At 41.3% G+C, this 19,901-nt stretch overlaps 1 protein-coding gene, 1 long non-coding RNA gene and 1 pseudogene across 2 annotated transcripts in view; all 3 read right to left on the minus strand.

Moving 5' to 3' along the window:
- The window catches only part of LOC120862830, a 585,125-nt gene that overhangs the window by 245,223 nt on the left and 320,001 nt on the right, over positions 1 to 19,901 (minus strand). The gene's annotated exons all lie outside the window — the stretch shown is intronic.
- LOC120862823 lies at positions 5,571 to 6,706 on the minus strand (annotated as a pseudogene).
- Positions 9,723 to 17,991, minus strand: LOC120862812 (dolichyl-diphosphooligosaccharide--protein glycosyltransferase subunit 1-like). Its single transcript, XM_040238924.1, has one exon. It carries the CDS (start codon positions 11,870 to 11,872, stop codon positions 10,046 to 10,048), a length of 1,827 nt encoding a protein of 608 aa, XP_040094858.1. The 5' UTR covers positions 11,873 to 17,991; the 3' UTR covers positions 9,723 to 10,045.

Below are 19,901 nucleotides of genomic sequence, written 5' to 3' on the forward strand. Positions count from 1 at the left end.
GGAGATACTAGCCCACCCATTCAACAACACATCAAATGGACCAAACACCATGATCAAGATGGGTTTATCCTTAAAGTAAAGATTAGTTCAACATATGCAAATCAATTTGTGGTTTTTAGTCTGTCTGCCCTCTGATGGGATGGAGAAGGATAAGAGGCTTATGGAAGCTTCCTGATGGGATAGACTGACTGAAGAGGAAACTAGGTTTTGTTCTGATGGGCAGGGCTATGCTAAGTAAATCTTTAATCCAATTTTCTATGGATGAGTGGAGCTATGTTCCCTCCCTGCTATTTACCTGGGGCCAAACTATGGTGGCATATTGAGCAAATCTGGAAAATAGCAGTGGTCACAGGACTGGAAAAGGTCAGTTTTCATTCCAATCCCTAAGAAAGGCAATGCCAAAGAATGCTCAAACTACTGCACAATTGCACTCATCTCACACCAACCTAGACAGCACATTAAAAAGCAGAGACATTACTTTTGCTAACAAAGGTCTGTCTAGTCAAGGTTATGGTTTTTCCAGTTGTCATGTATGGATGTGAGAGTTGGACAATAAAGAAAGCTGAGCGCCAAAGAATTGATGCTTTTGAACTGTGGTGTTGGAGAAGACTCTTGAGAGTCCCTTGGACAGCAAGGAGATCCAACCAGTCCATCCTAAATGAAATCAGACTGGAATATTCATTGGGAGGACGGATGTTGAAACTCTAATACTTTGGCCACCTGATGCGAAGAACTGACTCATTTGAAAAGACCCTGATGCTGGGAAAGATTGAAGGCGGGAGAAGGGGACAGCAGAGGATGAGATGGTTGCATGGCATCACCGACTCAATGGGCATGAATTTGAGTAAACTCCAGGAGTTGGTGATGGACAGGGAGGCCTAGTGTGCTGCAGTCCATGGGATGACAAAGAATCAGACACGACTGAACTGAACTGATGCAAATCAATAAATGTAATATACCATATTAACCAAATGAAAGATTAAAAACCATATACTCATCTCAATAGATGTAGAAAAAGCATTTGAGAAAATTCAACATCTTTTCATAATAAAAACTCTCAATAACTTAGGTACAGAAGGAATGTACTTCAACATAGTAAAAGCCATATATGACTAGACCACAGCTAACATCAGACTCAATGGTGAAAAGCTGAAAGTTTTTCTTCTAAGATCAGGAGCAAGATGAGGATGTGCATTCTTGCCACTTCTATTCAGCCTAGTCCTGGAAGTCCTAGACAGAGCAATTAGGCAAGAAAAAGACATAAAAGGCATCCAAATCAGAAAGAAAGAAGTAAAACTGTCTGTGTTTGCAGATGACATGATACTATACATAGAAAATCCTAAAGAATTCACCAAAAAACTGTTAGGATTAATAAATGAATTCAGTAAAGTTGCAGGATTCAAAATCAATATATAAAAACCAGTTGTATTTCTTCTATATATTAACAACAAATTATCCAAAAAAGAAATTAAGAAAACAAACCTATGTACAATAGCATCCCCCAAAAATACTTAGGAATAAACTTATCCAAGGAGGTGAAAAATCTGTACACTGAGAACTATAAAACATTGATGAAAGACACAGCAATCCCACTTCCAGTTATATATCCAGAGGAAAGAAATAAATATCTTGAGACATCTGCACTCCCAAGTTCATTACAGCATAATTCATAGTAGCCAAGATATGGAAACAACCCAAGTGTTCATTGACAGATGAATGGATAAAGAAAATGTGGTGTACATATTGCATATATAATATATAATGTGATTACATATATATATATATATAAGATATTATTCAGACATAGAAAAGACCAAAATCCTGCCACTTGTGTCAACATGGATGAGTCTAGATGACATTATACTAAGTGAAATAAACCAGACACAAAAAGACAAATGCTGTATGATCTCATTTATATTTAGAATCTAAAAAAGTCAAATTCATAGAAACAGGGAGTATAACAGTAGTTGCCAAAGGCTGGGAGCTGGGGAAAATGGGAAGGTGTTGGTCAAAGGCTATAAATTTTCAGTTAGAAGATGAATAAATTCTGGGGCTCTAACATACAGAATGGTGTTTATACTTAATATTGTATTGTACATCTGAAATTTTCTAAGCAAGTAAACATTAAGTGCTCTCACTAGAATAAAAAGGAAAAAGGTAACTAAAGTAGGTGATGGATGTGTTAAGGAGCTCGATGTGGTAATCATTTCACAATGTATATATATATACCAAATAATAATTTAAAAATAAACAAAGCTTGAATACACATTTTTCCAAAGAAGACATACAAATCACCACCAGGTTCATAAAAAGATGCTCAACAACACTAACCATAGATTGGAAATGAAAACCACAATGAGATGAGATAGCCTCACACCTATTAGAATGACTTCTTAAAAAAAAAAAAAAGATAAATGCTAGCAAGGATATGGAGAAAAGAGAATCCTGGTACACTATCGGTGTGAATGTAAGTTGGTATACCATGATAGAAAACAGAGTGGAGTTTTCTCAAAAAATTAACAAATAGGACTACCAAGTGGCCTAATGATTTTACTTTTGGGTATTTACCCAAAGGACTTGAAACTCAGATCTTGGAGAAACACCTACACTCATTGCAGCATTATTTATAGTAGCCAAGATATGGAAATAACATAAGTGTCTATTGATGAATGAATATGTAAAGAAAATGTGATGTATATATAATATGATGTAAAGAGTTGTGTCTGACTCTTTGTGACCCCATGGACTGTGGCCCGCCAAGCTCCTCTGTCATGGGATTCTCCAGGCAAGAATATTGCTGAGGAAGATTCTCCAAGGAGTCTTCCTAACCCGGGGTTTGAACCCATGTCTCCTATGTCTCCTGCAGTGCCACCCAGGAAGCCCTCATTTTATATTTTATATTTTATACACACGCGTACACACAACGGAATAATATTCAGTCTTTAAAAAGAAGGAAATCCAGCCATTCACAAACCCAAGGATAGATCTGGAGCACATTATCCTAAGTGAAATAAGCCAGACAGAAAGACAAATACTGTGTGACATCACATATATGTGGAACCTAAACTAGTCAGTCATAGAAGCAGAGTAGAATGGTGGTTGCCAGGAGCTGGAAGAGAAGGAAATGAAGACATGACAGTTAGAGGGTGCGAAGTTTCAGTTATACAAGTAAGTCTGGAGACTTATTGTACAGCATTGTGACTTAGTTAACAATATTCTTTTGTATACTTAAAATTTGCTAAGGCGGTAGATCTCATATTGGGCTTCCCTGGTGGCTCAGCCGATAAAGAATCCAACTGCAATGCAGGAGACCTGGGTTTGATCCTGGGGTTGGGAAGATCCACTGGAGGAGGGCACGGCAACCCACTCCAGCATTCTTGCCTGGAGAATCCCCATGGACAGAGGAGCCTGGCAGGCTGCAGTCCATGGGGTCACGGAGAGTCAGACATGACTGAGCAACTGAGCACAGCACAACACAGATCTTATATTAAGTATTCTTACCATAAAATAATAACAATAATAAGAACTGAGCGGGAGGAAACTTTAGGAGAGGATGGATATGTTTTCAGCCTTGATGGTTTCCTGGGTAGAGCTTTTTACATGTCAATCAAACCTCAATAAAGTGTTTTTTATATGTACATCATTATAGTCACATTTACTGAGCACATATTCTGGACCATGTCATTTAACTTTTGCAGGAACCCTAGGAGTTAGATGTTCAATTATTATGTTAACTTACTTGCCAAAGGTTACAGACCTGGTAAATTCTATAGCCAGGATTTTGAATCCCAGACTGTCACTTATTATTAGTATCATTACCTTATATATGCAGGACCTTTCACAGCTCATTGATTATGGGTGTTATTACTCTGTGAATTCTCTCAGTCCCCCAGTGTGTGTGAAGAATGTGAGCCTCATAGAGATAGAGTGCCTGCCCCCATCCACAGATGGCAATCAGTGGTTCTGGAGTTGGAACCCAGACTTTCTGTTCATGCTCTCTTTACCACAGCATGCTGACACACCTGCTAAATATTTTGCCCTAAAATTGTTTTATTATGACTTCTATAAATACCACCAAAAACATTAACAAGTGAGATTAACACAGAGAAATATTGAATGACTGACTGTATTTAAACATTTTTTAGACCCTTTTCCATGGGCCCCTAAACATGGTATAATTCGATTCCAAGGCTTTCTACACACAGATAGATATCAGCTCCTGGTCACTTACAAACACCAAGCTCTGGGTCCAAATGATTTCAATCTAAGACTCCTGGGGATAAGAATCCTTCAAAGCAGGCCATGACGCTATAGAACCCTGCCCAGCTCCCCACCCATACAAAGCATTTTCCTGCCTTCCCTCCTTTCTGTTCCTCTCCCATTTGGAGGCTGGTTTTGCCCCATGACTACAACTCCCAGCCTGACACCCAACCTAAGTTCTTCTGGGCTGGGGCCCATTAACAATTCCTTTCTGGCCTCCCAACCAGATCTGGACACTGTGCAACATGCTCCCTATAATCTGTCCCTACTCCTTCCCATATTTCTTGGTACCTGTAGTTTGTAGTAAACAAACCCATACAAGACACTTTAAAGAATAATGTCATCCATTTATCTGATAAAGTCCACAATACATAGCACCCCCAATGAGTAAAAGTGGACCCTTTGTAAAAGACATTGAAGTTGTTACAAAAAATATCATCAGACAGCACCAGGTTGAGGGGTGGGATCTTGGGGGTGTGTGGGAGAGAGGCTTAAGAGGGAGGGAATATATGTATACTTATGGCTGATTCATGTTGTACTGCAGAAACCAACACAACATCATAAAGCAACTATCCTCCAATTAAAAATAAATGTAAAAAAAAATATCTATATCAAATGATCACTCTCCTTCCAACAATCATTATGAATTAAGAGTTTCTTAAATGATTACATTCACTAGTTGTAACAAATTTATTTTGGGAGGTCTTAAAGAACAAATCTAAAGATTAATCATGTAACTCTCCCTGATACTGAAATTGCTAAACTTCTCACAGAATATGAAAAGCAAATTTACTTTTGAAATATCTTTTTCCAGTTTATGGGTCTTTGGGGACTGATTGTGAGTGTTACATGGCTACTTCTATAAAAAAGGTTTGTAATATCCAATAATAGTACTCTTAAAGAATAATTAGCATCTTTAGAACAGGATTCATGAATATTATTCATCACAGCTCGTGGAATCCAACGAAGGCACAGTCAAGGAAATGATACTTGGTTAATATCCAAAAATAGCCAGAGCTGGCAGTCTGGTTTGCGGCCTCAGTAGTCCAAGCAAGGAGTAGAACAGGACACAAGGAGGCATGCAAGTAAATACTTCCCATCTGCGTGTTTCTGAGTGTGTGCATGACTTGTGTCCAAGTCTTCTGTGACGCCATGGACTATAGCCCACCAGGCTCCTCTGTCCATGGGATTTCCCAGGCAAGAATACTAGAGTGGTTTGACATTTCCTCCTCCAGAGATCTTCCTGACCCAGGGATCAAACTCCTGTCTCTTCTGTCTCCTGCATTGGCAGGTGGCTTCTTTACCACTGCACCACCTGGGAAGCCTAAATACTTTTCCACAGCATTCCAAAGATGTGACCCCTAAATTCAATTTTTCATTCCCAATAATGTCCCTTAGAAAACGTGTATCTTAATTATAATGAGTGCATCCAGTTTTGATGCGTTTATGTCTTATCTAAGAATGCTCCCCACTTTCTGTTTTATGTGATATCTATTACACAGTTGAGCTTCACTCTTTTTTGGTATAATTTCAATCTTTCAAAACTTGTGGGGAGGCTCTACTTTCCTCACAAATGAACAAGAGTCCCTGATCTCCAGACAGCCTCTCCTTTTACCTCCCTGCTGTGTTAAACCTGCCACTCCCTTCCTTAGTCCCTCCAAAGTGGGTTCCACCTGAAGTAGACTTACTATCCTATTCTTTACATGAGTCCATCACTCCTTTCTCCACATATTTCCCTCCCACCTCTTCATTTCCTCTATGGACCATATTTGCAGCTGACACACCTAAGCCCATACTGGCACGCTGTCCTCAGGAAGAACTCCTTTGATCCTGCTGTTTCCTTACTGAGTCTGGTATTTAGTCTTAATTATTTTGTTTATCTCATTCTTTACACTTCACACAATTCCTCCTGACAAGCATCACCTTGGGTTCTCCCATCAATCACTTTTTTTTTTAACAGCTGTGAAATGTATGTTTATTGTTACTTCTGACCCATTCATTGTACAACTAATCCAGCACAAATTACCAGAAAAATTTTACATTACTTATTCAGGACTGTGGTTTCTCAACAACTTTGAACTTGAGGTCTTCAAATGTGAAGTTAGGGAAAGTGTTTCTGTCTGCTTTACCATATATTCGGTCAAGCTTAAAAAGCTCCCTGTCCACTTCTTGCTGATACTCTGGGTCAGCATCAACAGGTCCTCCAGATGTCTGTCACCTAGTTCTATATTCTCTGATCTTGTCCATGAAGAATTACCATACAGGATCAAGTTCCTTATTAGATGCCACTGCTGTAACACCTATGTTCTTCCTCAGAGAGACTGAGACTGCAGATTGAATGACAGTGGACCTGAAAAGCCTCTGAAGAATCATGGTGATCCTGTTCCTTGCATTCAATCCCAAGCTGCCAGAGCCGCCACTGCTGCCACCCTGTTCCCATCAATCACTTTAGAAATATAATGGAAGGGAGGGTGGAGTGGGAAGGATGGCTTTTGAAAACTTGAATGCAAATGGCATTGCTAACAAGCTGTGCTACCTACGGAAAATTATGTAGCATCTCTGAGCCTCTATGGGCTTCCCTGGTGGCTCAGACGGTAAAGAATCTGCCTGCAGTGTGGGAACCCGGGTTTGATCCCTGGGTCAGGAAGTTCCCCTGGAAAAGGGAATGGTAACCCACTCCAGTATTCTTGCCTGGAGAATTCCATGGAGAGAGGAGCCTGGTGGGCTTCAGTCCATGGCGTTGCAAAGTCGGACACGGCTGGGTGACTAACACTGAGCCTCTATTTGCTGTAGAGGTTTGTAGAAGAGAGATTATTACCCCATTAACCAAGGCTGGAATACAATGATCATGAAATGATGAAAGGGAAGGAGTTACATTAACTACAAAGAACTGTCCAGAAGTAAACTGCTATTCTTCTAGCAACATCTCTGCAGCTGTTAGCAGCTGTATTCTTTTTCCACTGACAGAATCAATGTTCTCATCTCTTCTCTTGATAACTTACTCCTGAGAGACCTGGCCTAGTGACCTGTTTTAGTTTCACAGAAGGTGAAGCTGGGCCTTCATTAACTGCAGCTGAAAGTCTTAGTGTGCTAGTGGTCCACCACATAGATAATTTCTTAAAATGCCCTATGGCACATCTCATTCCTTCTCAGTGCCTGGAGAAAAGCACCTGGTAAGTGGGTAAACTGAGCCATCCTCACCACCTTGACAGTTTACACATGTCTAGGGCTTCCTGGTGGCTCAGAGGTTAAAGCGTCTGCCTGCCATGTGGGAGACCTGGGTTCGATCCCTGGGTCGGGAAGGTCCCCTGGAGAAGGAAATGGCAACCCACTCCAGTATTCTTGCCTGGAGAATCCCATGGACGGAGGAGCCTGGTAGGCTGCAGTCCACGGAGTCGCAAAGAGTTGGACACGACTGAGCGACTTCACTCACTCACTCAGAGGCAAAAGAGTAGTGCAGGCTTTGAGACATGATGGGCCTGGGTTTGAATTCTACCAACAACCCTTACTAGGTGTATGATCCTGAACAAGTCTCTTAACTCTGCAAGCCTCAGTTCTCTCACATATAAAATGGAGAATAATATCTCACATAGGCACTCAATAGATAATAATCATTACAATGATGATTATACTATAGAAATGTGAAGAATCTGTTTAAGGAGCATCTAGCTTTCCTGCTACTTTTACTGGGATTGTTCGTATTTCCTAATAACTTGTTAACCAAGTCCTGAGGTTTCCAGGAGCCACTGTGCCATTCACAGGCCCAAGGAGGGAAACCCTGCAGCATCTGCATAGATGACCTGTTTTTCTCCTAGGCTATCTACCAATATAAATCCTATTTCTCATACCATGCTCCATATTGCCAGAAAATGGAAATGATACAACTCCTGGATTAATTCCAAACTGAGCCACTGAGAGGTCCCCAAATAAGCCCCTTATTCTCCTGCCTAAATCCTACCCATCTTCCAAGTCTCACACTCTCTGCTTCCCCTAGTGTTCTTGGATAACACGTCTTATCTCCTCTATCCCAATACCTCCTGAAGAGCAAAAACCCTGCTACCATCTCACTGGGCAAGTTCGGAGTGGGGCTTAAGGGGAAGAAGAGGTAGAGAAGATGGTACCAATGACCCTTAGAGGAAGTAGAAAGATAAATTACTGAAGTTGGGGAAAATGTGAACCCAAGAGTTACTCTATGATCAGACAGGATTTTCAAGATGGGAAAAATGCAGTCTAGCGTAAGAAAACAAATGAGAGAAGAGCTATGGAGACTTTTCATCCCGGAAAGATGCAAAATATCTTCACAAGGCTTTCCATATACAATGTTCTATAAGGCTGTGATTAAAATCCATAATGAAAAGAGAATAAACATTATTGTTCAATCAGTGCAGAAATTATCATCAATTAAGCTAACTGGAGAGTCTCAAAAAAGCAGAGATGTTCAAACTGTGCTAGAGGGCTCTCCTCCTCTGAGCATTTTTAGTGAGTTTAATACTCCTTTTGCCTGCAGTATACCAGGTACTGTAGCTGTTCCCTGCTGGGGCGCCTCAGGAACAAAGCTGAGTTTGATTCCTGCCTGTCTTCCTGGTACTCAACAGAGAGTGAGACACAGAGTCCTTCCTCTATAACTGGGTGCTGGACCACATTTCCTCACGCCTGAGCGAGCCTCAAGGTCAGGTCTTGAGTTGCAAAATTTTGACTCTAAGTCCAGAACCTTTCTAAGACAATGCAACCTCCAAATTGAGAGATCTCCATGAATATCTGCTGACAGAGACATGACCACCTCCTGGCCCCTTCTTCCTTTACCTGTCTAACTCTGGCAGGAATGCTTCCTCAACCGTACCTGTGGGCTCAGCCTGGCCCCTAGTTCTGGACACTATCCTGGCCTAAGGTAAAGAGAAACATGAGGCCTCAGTATAAGCATAACCAACATGGTGACTGAGACAACTCAGATCTAATCTCTTGGAGGGGAGACAGGATCTCCAGTTCTTTTACCATCTAGTCAATGCTGTAACAACAATGGATTTGGAGTGCTAGCACCTTAAGAAATCACCTGTTTTCACTGCTCCTTGTACTAGTACAGACATAATTTTTCATAGCAAAAACCATAGAAAAATTAGAAGTTTTATTGAGCTTTTTGAACTTCACATTATAAAATTTTATTTCTGCCTTGCTATCTAGTCTTTAGTGGTCGAGTGGCTGCATAGTATTCCATCAGGTTGATATACCACAATTTAGTTAATCAGCTATTCTGGGACACTTAGTTACTTCCAGATTGATGCTAAACAATACTATTATGAACGCCTTTTCTCTGAATTTAGAACTACTTTCAAGATTAGATGTTCAGAAATGGAATCAATGAATCAAAGAATAAGAGCTTTCAAAGACTCAATACAGAGGGATTTTTTTTTTTTACAGCCTTAGCTTTATTTTCATTTGGTTATATGTGCTTTAAAAAACATACACATGCTTGTAAAATATCCAAATCTCAGGAATTAGAAGGGTGTAAAACAAGGGGCTTGAGGTGAAAAGAATATCCTAGGCTTCAGAACAAACAAAGCCAACTCAAAAACTTCTTTGTTCAAAATTCAAAGATATTTTGTTTTAAATGATATCTAGGTGTTTTGTTTTGTTTTGTTTTTTAAGAACATTTTAGGGACAAAAACTAAGCTTCTTGTGTTGCTTGAGGCAAGGCCTGGCTTCTCTCTTCCTTGAAAACCTTTTGCAAAATACAGAAGCCATAATCTGCTGGCCTCCATGTTCACTGCCCACCCTGCCCTCTGGAGGGCTACAGGGTATCCAGGATGTGTTCAATCTTGCTGACCAGCTCCTGTTGCTTTCCTGAAATGAGCTTCTTATTCTCAATGTAGACGTCTTTCTTGAGCTTGCCAGCCACCAGCCACTCGGCCTCTACTGCTGACTTCAGGACCAGCTCCTTGACCTGCGCATCCAGTTTTTGCATTTCGCTCACTTTGTCGCACAGGTTGGAGCCCTCAGTTTTCAGCCTGGACTGCAGCAGTGCCACCTCACTGGTCAAAGCCTTGTGCTTCGTCTCCAGACTCTTCTTGCCACTGTTGAGGGTGGACACATCCCGGGACTGTTTGTATCTACTGACCGTCTTGTCAAAGTGATGGTAGAGACCTAGTCTCTTGCTGACCAGGGTCAAGACCTGCTCTGTTATGCAAGCCACCTTCATCCTGGCTTCTGCAGCTGGATTCTTTGTGATGGATAAGTCCAGCCTGACATAGATGATGACGGTGAAGAACAGAATGGAGAAGGCGGCCACCAACAGCAGGGGCTCCTGTAGCATGAGCACCTTGCGGAAGGTGTACTGCACCACGATGTCCTGAATGTGCCGTTCCACCAGATTTTTCTTGTGGGCCATGATCACAGGGCGGCCAAACGTGTCCAGGTAGGTATAGTGCAGCTCGTCCGGGGCTCGGCTGATCTCATAGGGACTGTCCACCTGGATGCTCCTGGCCCCTTCAGGGAGGATGATCTTCACAGTCAGAGAGTCTATCACTTGTTTATCAAACACGTGGTCCACAAGCCTCATCTTCAACACATACTGGTCTCCCAAATTATAGAGGTACTCATAGCTTGGGAGGTTGTAGCCAATGATGTAATGAGTCTTCCATCCGCCAAAGAGAGGGAAACGAGGCTTCATTTCCATCTCCACCGAGTCATCCAAAACAAGGAGGTGTCTGGTATAAATACTGCCAATCTCATCCCGGTAATAAACATCCTGGGCAGAGGCAGGAAGGATGGTCTTAAAAGAACGGATGGAGGAGATGCCACTATCTATCCATCTGTCATAATCATAACGCGAAAAAGACCCTTTCAGCACAGCCCCTGTGTGCTTCAGGTTCACGTTTTCCTCCACAGCAATATTACCCCAGTGTGAGACCTCGATGACTCGGGTCATGCTGCTGACGGTCAGGAAAGGGCTGTTGTTCTCAGAATGTACTTTAAAACTATCCTGACTATAGGCAGGGATGTCATGGAAAGGGCCGTAATCCAGGAGATTCTCGTGGCGCATGGGGTTGCCCAATTTGGTATAGCTCTCCACGTTTGGGGAGGCGAGCTTCACACGCATGGTTTGCGTCTTGGTCGGGTAGGGAGAGTAGAAATAATGGTTCCCCTCAAACACCACAAACTGTTTCTCAGACTGGGTGATCTGGGTTGGATACGGCTGAATCGCGTGGGTATAAACGGCTTCCACAACGACTGAAACCTCGGCCCCAGGATCGAGAGCAACTGGGAGTTGGACTGTGAAGAATCTCCCGCTTTTACCGTTCATTTTGGTCTCCTGTACTTCCAGACTGTTGGTTTCCTCATCCGCTCCCGTCACCTGCACGCCGAGGTGTGCCAGCTGGGCCTCCAACTCGGGCTCCAGCGCTACCAGGAAGGAGGCAGCGCGGGGCGAGGAGTCACTGCCCGCGTGAGCCAGGACCACCTCGGCTGTCACCTTGGCCAGGTGGCTGCTCAGGTCCACCGTGCGCCTCACCTCTTCGTTGACCAGTGGCGGAGCCTCCGCAGAGGTGCTGCCTGGCTCCAGGACCCAGGCCGCGAACAGCAGCAGCAACGGCAGCAGGTGGACTGCGGGCGCCTCCATAGCTGTGACCTAGTTGAGCCCTGCCTGCGTGCGCGTGCCCTGCGTTCCCCACAGGGCAGCGGCTCATTGGGCCACTCAGTTCCCCAAGATGGCGGCGCCCAGGGCCCCACAGTTAGTATTTCATGAGGTAAGTTTTTTTTTTTTTTCTTTTCAATAGTGTCTGCTTTTTTATTTTTTTAATTGAAGGATAATTGCTCTCAGAATTTGGTGGTTTTCTGTCATACATCAATGAGAATCAGTGATACTGATTCTTGTTGAGGTATCTGTAATGACTTTACATTACTATAAGCAATCTGTAAGTAACTATTCCAGTTTCAGCACATCACCTCTATCAGACATGATTATCTAACATTTTTGCTAATTTAGAATGAATAGTAGTATCTCATGAAAATCTTCTTGTACTTCTTTACTCACTGGTGAGTTGGAAGATTTCCTTTATGCTTGTTACTAATCACATTGCCTCTTGTATATTTTGAAAGCACAAGAATGTTTACTCTAGTGGCCCAGATGTTTGGGTTCCTGCATTTATAAACTGTTCTCCCTTGCTTTGGCTTTATAACCTATTTGCCAATCTCCCTCACACCACTTGATCCATTATTTGTGTACTGTTTAACCAAAGTCTACAAACTTGGGTAGGGATTAAGACAATGTCACTTGCAGTTTGGGCTCCAGTATAAATTCCTTTTTTTTTTTTAAAGCTATGTGGCATTAATTGATTCACTTTTTCTCTCAAAGTCTCTTTTCTCACATGTAAAAAAGAGAAACACAACTTATCTGCTTACCCCACAGTGTTATACGAGAACTATAAGCCTTGTAAAAGCAGGGTCAGACAATTTTTTCTGTAAAGGGCCTTATGGTAACTATTTTAGGCTTACAGATCATATGATCTCTGTTACAACTACTCAACTCTGCTATTGTACCATGAAAATAGGGTAGACAATGATAGTCAATTAATAAACATGACTGTAGTTTAGCAAAACATTTTTAGAATATCAAAACTTAATTTTATATTTATGTATAAATATATTTATGTCTAAATATATGTATATATGTACATATATTTACATTTAAATAAATTATATAACAGGCATGTTACATTTACATATTATATAATTACATTTACAAATGTTATATAATATATATAATTAAATATGCATAATTTAATTTTATAAAATTTTCATGTATCACAAAATATTGTTCTTTTTCTTTTCTGCTACTTGTTTTTTTATTTGCTTAAAAATAGTTTCAGGTTGGTAACAATTTTACTACTCTCCCTGTTTGTTTGTTATTTTATTTATTTATTTTAATTGGAGGCTAATTACTTTACAATATTGTAGTGGTTTTTGCCATACATTGACATGAATCGGCCATGGGAGTACATGTGTCTCCATCCTAAACCTCCTCCCATCTCCCTCCCCATCCCATCCCTCAGGGTTGTCCCAGTGCACCGGCCTGTTTCATGCACCAAACTTGGACTGGTGATCTATTTCACATACGGTAATATACATGTTTCAATGCTATTCTCTCAAATCATCCCACCCTCGCCTTCTCCCACAGAGTCCAAAAGTCTGTCATTTACATCTGTGTCTCTTTTGCTGTCCCGTGTATAGGGTCATCATTACCATCTTTCTAAATTCCATATATATGCGTTAATATACTGTATTGGTGGTTTTTCTTTCTGACTTACTTCACTGTGTATAATAGGCTCCAGTTTAAGCCACCTCATTAGAACTGATTCAAATGTGTTTTTTTAAATATAAATTTATTTATTTTAATTGGAGGCTAATTACAATATTGTATTGGTTTTGCCATATATCAACATGAATCTGCCACGGGTGTACATGGGTTCCCCATCCTGAACCCCCCTCCCACCTCCTTCCCCGTACCATCCCTCTGGGTCATCCCATTGCACCAGCCCTAAGCATCCTGTATCATGCATTGAACCTGGACTGGCATGCGTTCTTTTTAATAGCTGATAATATTCCATTGTGTATATGTACCACAGCTTTCTTATCCATTCATATGCTGATGGACATCTAGGTTGCTTCCATGTCCTAGCTATTGTAAACAGTGCTGTGACGAACATTGGGGTACATATGTCTTTTCCAATTCTGGTTTCCTCTGTGTGTATGATATTTTTGCAGCTACTTAAAAGTGTAAAATGTAAAAGCATTCTTTGCTCATGCTCTATTACAAAAACAGGCATTAGGCTGGATTTAGCCCACAGCCTATAGTTTGCCAACCTCTGCCCTAAAGCCCTATCCAATAGCATGAGATCTCATGGGACAGCCAAAACAAATAGGTACCCAGAATAGGCAACAGTACTGTCACTGATTTTTTGTTGTGAAAACAAGGAACAGAGAAAGTGTTGTGACTTGCCCAAAGCCACACGGCCCTCCAGAGGTAGAACTGGGATTTCCATCAGATCTGCCTTTTTCCAAACCCCCAAGCATTGTCTGCTGTAGCAGCTACCTCTCCAGTCAGTGAGCTCAGCCCTGGGCCAACTCTTACCTATTCCTGACCTTCCATCCTTCCTTAGTTTGTTCCACATTGGTCCCCACCCGCCACAAAACCAGGGATGCCATAGTAGCATCAGCATTTAGGAAAGAAAGAGAAAACCCAGTTCTTTTGGCTCCTACAAAGAGGCCCTTGATTCTCCAACCACAAAGTCATGTATTTACAGGAATCAGGCATCAATTTTCCACATTCACAGAGCTGTTTAGTGGTATACAGACTAGTGTGTGCCTGCCACAGTGTGCACTCACTCACTCGTCAGGCATCTCAGATTATAAATCTTCTCCCTCATGATGTGTGATCATAATCATATCGTTTTTTTTTTTGTCTGCTTTTGAGGAGCTTTTACTCTTAAAGGACAAGGCCAGCAACAATAACAAAATCACCACTGTGGGAAATAGGAAACAGTATTGACAGGTACAAGAATATCCAGTGGAAAGAGGATACAATTTGGAAAACTTTCACCAGAGTTCAAGTTGATTCTGCCATGAATTATCTGATCCCCCTGAGGCTTAGTTTCTTAGCTGAAAATGAGGATAATGAACTTCGAATGAGAACATATATAGTGTGTGCTTTGTAAACTTTAAAGTGCTATACAAACTTTAGTTAACAGTATTATTACCCATCTTATACAACTCCAAACACTAACTTGAATCCTGACCTTCTCAGCCTGATTTGAAATGTGATGCTCGTTGTCTTCTATAGAAGCTCCAAAGCCGTGATTTCCTGAATGAATGGAGACTGAATTCATCGTGAATTCTCCTGGCACCAGCACAAATCTGAAGTATATGGGTTTGAAGTGACAAAGGATAGCATGTTATTGCAGGGGCTGTGGGGCTGGCAGCAGAAGTAGAAGAATGAGCCCCGTCTTCCCTGGCAGTGGTATCAACAACCTCTGCAAGACACCAAGGTGCCTCTGCATGACACCAAGGCTGCCACCTACGCTGCGCACATCACAAAGCTTCCTGCCGCCTCAGCTCTGTCTAGCGAGGCCCTGAAACCCCAGGGATGTCAGATACACACCTCACCCCGGCTCTCTGGAGACTTAGACATCTGGACAAGCATTCTTTCCTTAGGTTCTGATCAATGCCTGTTAACCCTGTATCACTTGGTTCATTTTATTCATTTTACGTATGGGGAAATTGAGGCTCGTATAGTAAAGGTGGCTTGCGCCAAATTATGTCAGCCCTGTCCTTAGCTACTATTAGGAGACTTTGGTGCAAGTTCCTATTCTGCAACCGACTAGCTATGTGACCTTGATTGACTTATCATTGGTGAAAGGTGATTAATTCTATCATCTATTAAAATTAGCATTTCAATAGCACTTTAGAGTTGATCCACTGTATTCATAACCTAATCCCTACAATAAACATTAAGACAAGGGGTATTGTGGTAATCTGCATTTTGTCTAAAAGGAAAGACAAGCTCAGAGAAATTAAGTGATCTGCAGAATTACGCAGCTAATAAATGGCATCTTCTGATTCCAAATAAAATACTTTCTCTACCAATGCATATGATTCGAATTCCTCAATAATGAAAAGGAATTAAAGCTTGTCTTGAAAAACTTACAGGATATATGTGAAAGTATGCTGAAGTAAAAACTACTCAACCATCAGTTCCTAGCATCTTGAAGATGAAGGCTTCTATTAGTTATCTATTGCTGGGGAGTAAACCACCTCTAGACATAGCAGTTTGTAACAGTGAACATTTAAGTTCTCATCCAGTTTCAGAGGGTCAGGAATATGGGAGCAGCTTAACTGGGAGACTCTGGCAAAGCTGCATCTCAAGACTTGACTGGCGCTGGAATCCTCTTCCAGGCTGTTTCCTGTGGTTGGTGGCTGGAGGCCTCTATTCCCCCATGGTGGGGATGGGTGGTGATCTCCATGGGCTGCCTGAGTGTCTTTATGATGTGGCAGCTGGCTTCCCTTGGACTGAATGATCCAAGAGAGACAGAGAGAATATACCCAAAACGGAAGCTGCAGTCTCTTTTTAACCTGTTAAGAGTGACATACCACCACTTTTGCAGTATTCTATTCTCTATGTCCAACCCAAACTCAGGAGGAGAGCATTACACTCATACATGAATATCATGAAGTGAGGATCAGGAAGATCATTTTGGAGACTGGCTTCTATAGGATCCCTTTATAATTCTAAAGTTTCTGTTGACTCCCATGAGATGAATATCATAATTTTTATATCATCTATTTTATTAATAAGATATTAAACTACGTGAAATTGCCCCAATTTGACTACTTGTGACCCACAAAAAATGGTCATTTCATATGGTTCAGTCTAGTTGATAACCTTTGGAAGTAGTTGATGCCAACAGTTCAGTTATGGAGCTGCTATTCTACATAGTTACTGAGAAACTTTAATGGGCAGAAACTGATCTAACTCCTGGAGGTACAATGGTGAATGAGACAAGGAAGATGTCCTCATGGACTTAATACTCTTAACTGTTCTCAAACCTGGCTTTTTAGAACTATGAATCCTTGAGACCCACCAAGACTCACTAAATCAGGAAATGTGGGGTTGAGGCCAAGGATTTACATTTCCTAATACCCCACAGGTGACTCTGATGCAGCTGAGTCCATGGTCCAGCATTTGGGAACCACTGGTGCATATTTCCATTCTCACCTTCTTCACCTCCCATTTACTCTACAACCCACAGCAATGGGTTTCTACTTCACCACTTCACAGAAATTGCTCTTGCTTATATCACCATGAACTCTTGAAAGCCAAGTCCATTAACTCTTCTAGACTTCTCTTACTTTCTTCCTGTGGCATGATGTTACTGGCCTCATCTTTCTTCTTAAAATCCCCTCCTCTGGCTTTTAACATTCTCTTTTTGTTCTCCTCCTGCCTTCACTCTGGTTGTTCCCTTTCAGTGTCCTACTGTTGATCCTCTTCCTATGCTGCTGGGTAAGTGGTCCCATTGCTCTGTATTCTGGCTTCAGTCAATCCTCTCACTCTCCAAAGTGTTCCTGGGTGACTTCCTCCATAACCCTGGTTTAAGCAGTCTATATTAATGACTTGAAACCCTGTACACCAGACTTCACTCCCCAGGACTTGTTGGCACACAATACTCAATAGACCCCGTGATGTACCCCATTTATTCATGAAGGGTATTAATAAATATATCCTTAGGATCCAGTGGTCCAGAGCTATTTATTAACCTATTTTTTATTGGATTATAACTAAACAATATAATTTAACTCAAACTACATTGTGAACTTCTTGAGGGCAAGAACTAAGTCTTGTTTATTTCTGTGTCCTCACATTATTCAGGGCACTTTGAGAATATAACAGAAGAATCAGTTGAAAACTGACTTGTGTCTTGTTTCTCAATACCCACCTCATCAGCAAAGAAATAGAAAAAGTCTATGTTCCTGCCCCAGCAAGTTAACTAGCCTTTTGTTTTAGAGAAGTCACCAGGTGAGAGTGAGCTTCTCTAAAGACGAGTGCTGAACAATATTTTTATGTTTTAAATTCTGAGACAGAAAGGGAAGAGGGGATGGAAACAATTTATTGAATGCTAAAGGGAAGAGAAGGACAGGGGAGAAGAAAGGGTGGTACAAATATGACTTTCTTTGTACATGTATATATGTGTGTGCATATGCATATTATCTCTGCATAAGAAGATTATATTATAGTATATGTATATATGTGTACATATATTATTCTATAGCACATATACGAAGATCACATTGTTGTTGTTCAGCCCCTAAGTCATGTCCAACTCTTTGTGACCCCATAGACTGCAGCACGCCAGGCTTCCTTGTCCTTCACTATCTCCCAGACTTTGCTCAAATTCATGTCCATTGAGTTGGTGATGCTACCTAACCATCTCATCCTCTGTTGTCTCTCTTCCTGCCTTCAATCTTTCCCAGAATCAAAGTCTTCTCCAATGAGTCGGGTCTTCTCATTAGGTGGACAAAGTATTAGAGCTTCAGCTTTAGTATTAGTCCATCCAATGAATATTCAGTATTGATTTTCTTTAGGGTTGACTGGTTTGATCTCTCAGTCCAAGGCACTCTCAAGAGTTTTCTCCAGCACCACAGTTTGAAACCATCAATTCTTCAGTGCTCAGCCTTCTTTATGGTCCAACTCTGACATCCATACATGACTACTGGAAAAACCATAGCTTTATGTGGACCTTTGTCGGCAAAGTGATGTTTTTTAACACTTTGTCTAGATTTGTCATAGCTTTCCTTCCAAGGAGCAAGTGTCTTTTAATTTCAAGGCTGCAGTCACTGTCTGCAGTGATTTTGGAGCCCTAGAAAATAAAATCTGTCACTACTTCCACTTTTTCCCCTTCTACTTGCACATGAAGTGATGGGACTGGATGCTATGATCTTAGTTTTTTGAATGTTGAGTTTTAAGCCAGCTTTTTCACTCTCCTCTTTTACCTTCAAAAGGCTCTTTAGTTCCTCTTCACTTTCTGCCACTAGAGTGGTTTCATCTGCATATCTGAGGTTGTTGATTTTTCTCCCAGAAATCTTAATTCAAAATTCAGGCTTAAAGTGAAGAAAGTAAGGAAAACCACTAGGTCATTCAGGTCTGACCTAAATCAAATCCCTTATCATTATATGGTAGAGGCGATGAATAGATTCAAGGGATCAGATCTAGTAGACAGAGTGTCTGAAGAACTGTGGATAGGGCTTCATAACACTGTACAGGAGGCAGTGACCAAAACCATCCCAAAGAAAAATAAATGCAAGAAGGCAAAGTAGTTGTCTGAGGAGGCTTTACAAACAGCTGAGGAAAGAAGAGAAGCAAAAAGCAAGGGAGAAAAGGAAAGATATACCCAACTGAATTCAGAGTTCCAGAGAATAGCAAGGAGAGATAAGAAGGCCTTCTTAATTGAACAGTGTAAAAAGTAGAGGAAAACAACAGCATAGGCAAGACTAGAGATCTCTTCAAGAAAACTGGAGATATCAAGGGAACATTTCATGCAAGGATGGGCACAATAAAGGCCAGAAATGGTAAGGACCTAACAGAAGCAGAAGAGAATAAGAAATGGCAAGAATACACAGAAAAACGATACAAAAAAAGCCTTGTTGTTGTTGTTCAGTCACAGTGGCCACAGGACTGGAAAAGGTCAGTTTTCGTTCCAATCCCAAAGAAGGGAAATGCCAAAGAATGTTCAAACTACCACACAATTGCACTCATTTCATATGCCAGCAAAGTGATGGTCAAAATCCTTCAAGCTAGGCTTCAACTGTATGTGAACCAAGAACTTCCAGATGCACAAGCTGGGTATCAAAGAGGCAGAGAAACTAGAGATCAAATTGCCAACATTCGTTGGTTCATAGCGAAAGCTAGGGAGTTCCAGAAAAACATCTACTTCTGCTTCATTGACTACACTAAAATCTTTGACTGTGTGGATCACAACAAATTGTGGAAGATTTCTAAAGAGATGGGAGTACCAGAGAGACCTGAGAAACTGGTGTGCAGGTCAAGAAGCAACAGGTAGAACCTTACGTGGGACAACTGACGGGTGCAAAATTGGGAA

This window comes from Oryx dammah, unplaced genomic scaffold (genome assembly GCF_014754425.2).
Source record: "Oryx dammah isolate SB20612 unplaced genomic scaffold, SCBI_Odam_1.1 HiC_scaffold_1, whole genome shotgun sequence".
NCBI lineage: Eukaryota > Metazoa > Chordata > Mammalia > Artiodactyla > Bovidae > Oryx > Oryx dammah.

Excerpts from the sequence above, each read along its gene's own strand:
- LOC120862812 (XM_040238924.1), bottom strand. The coding sequence starts at position 11,872 with ATGGAGGCGCCCGCAGTCCACCTGCTGCCGTTGCTGCTGCTGTTCGCG.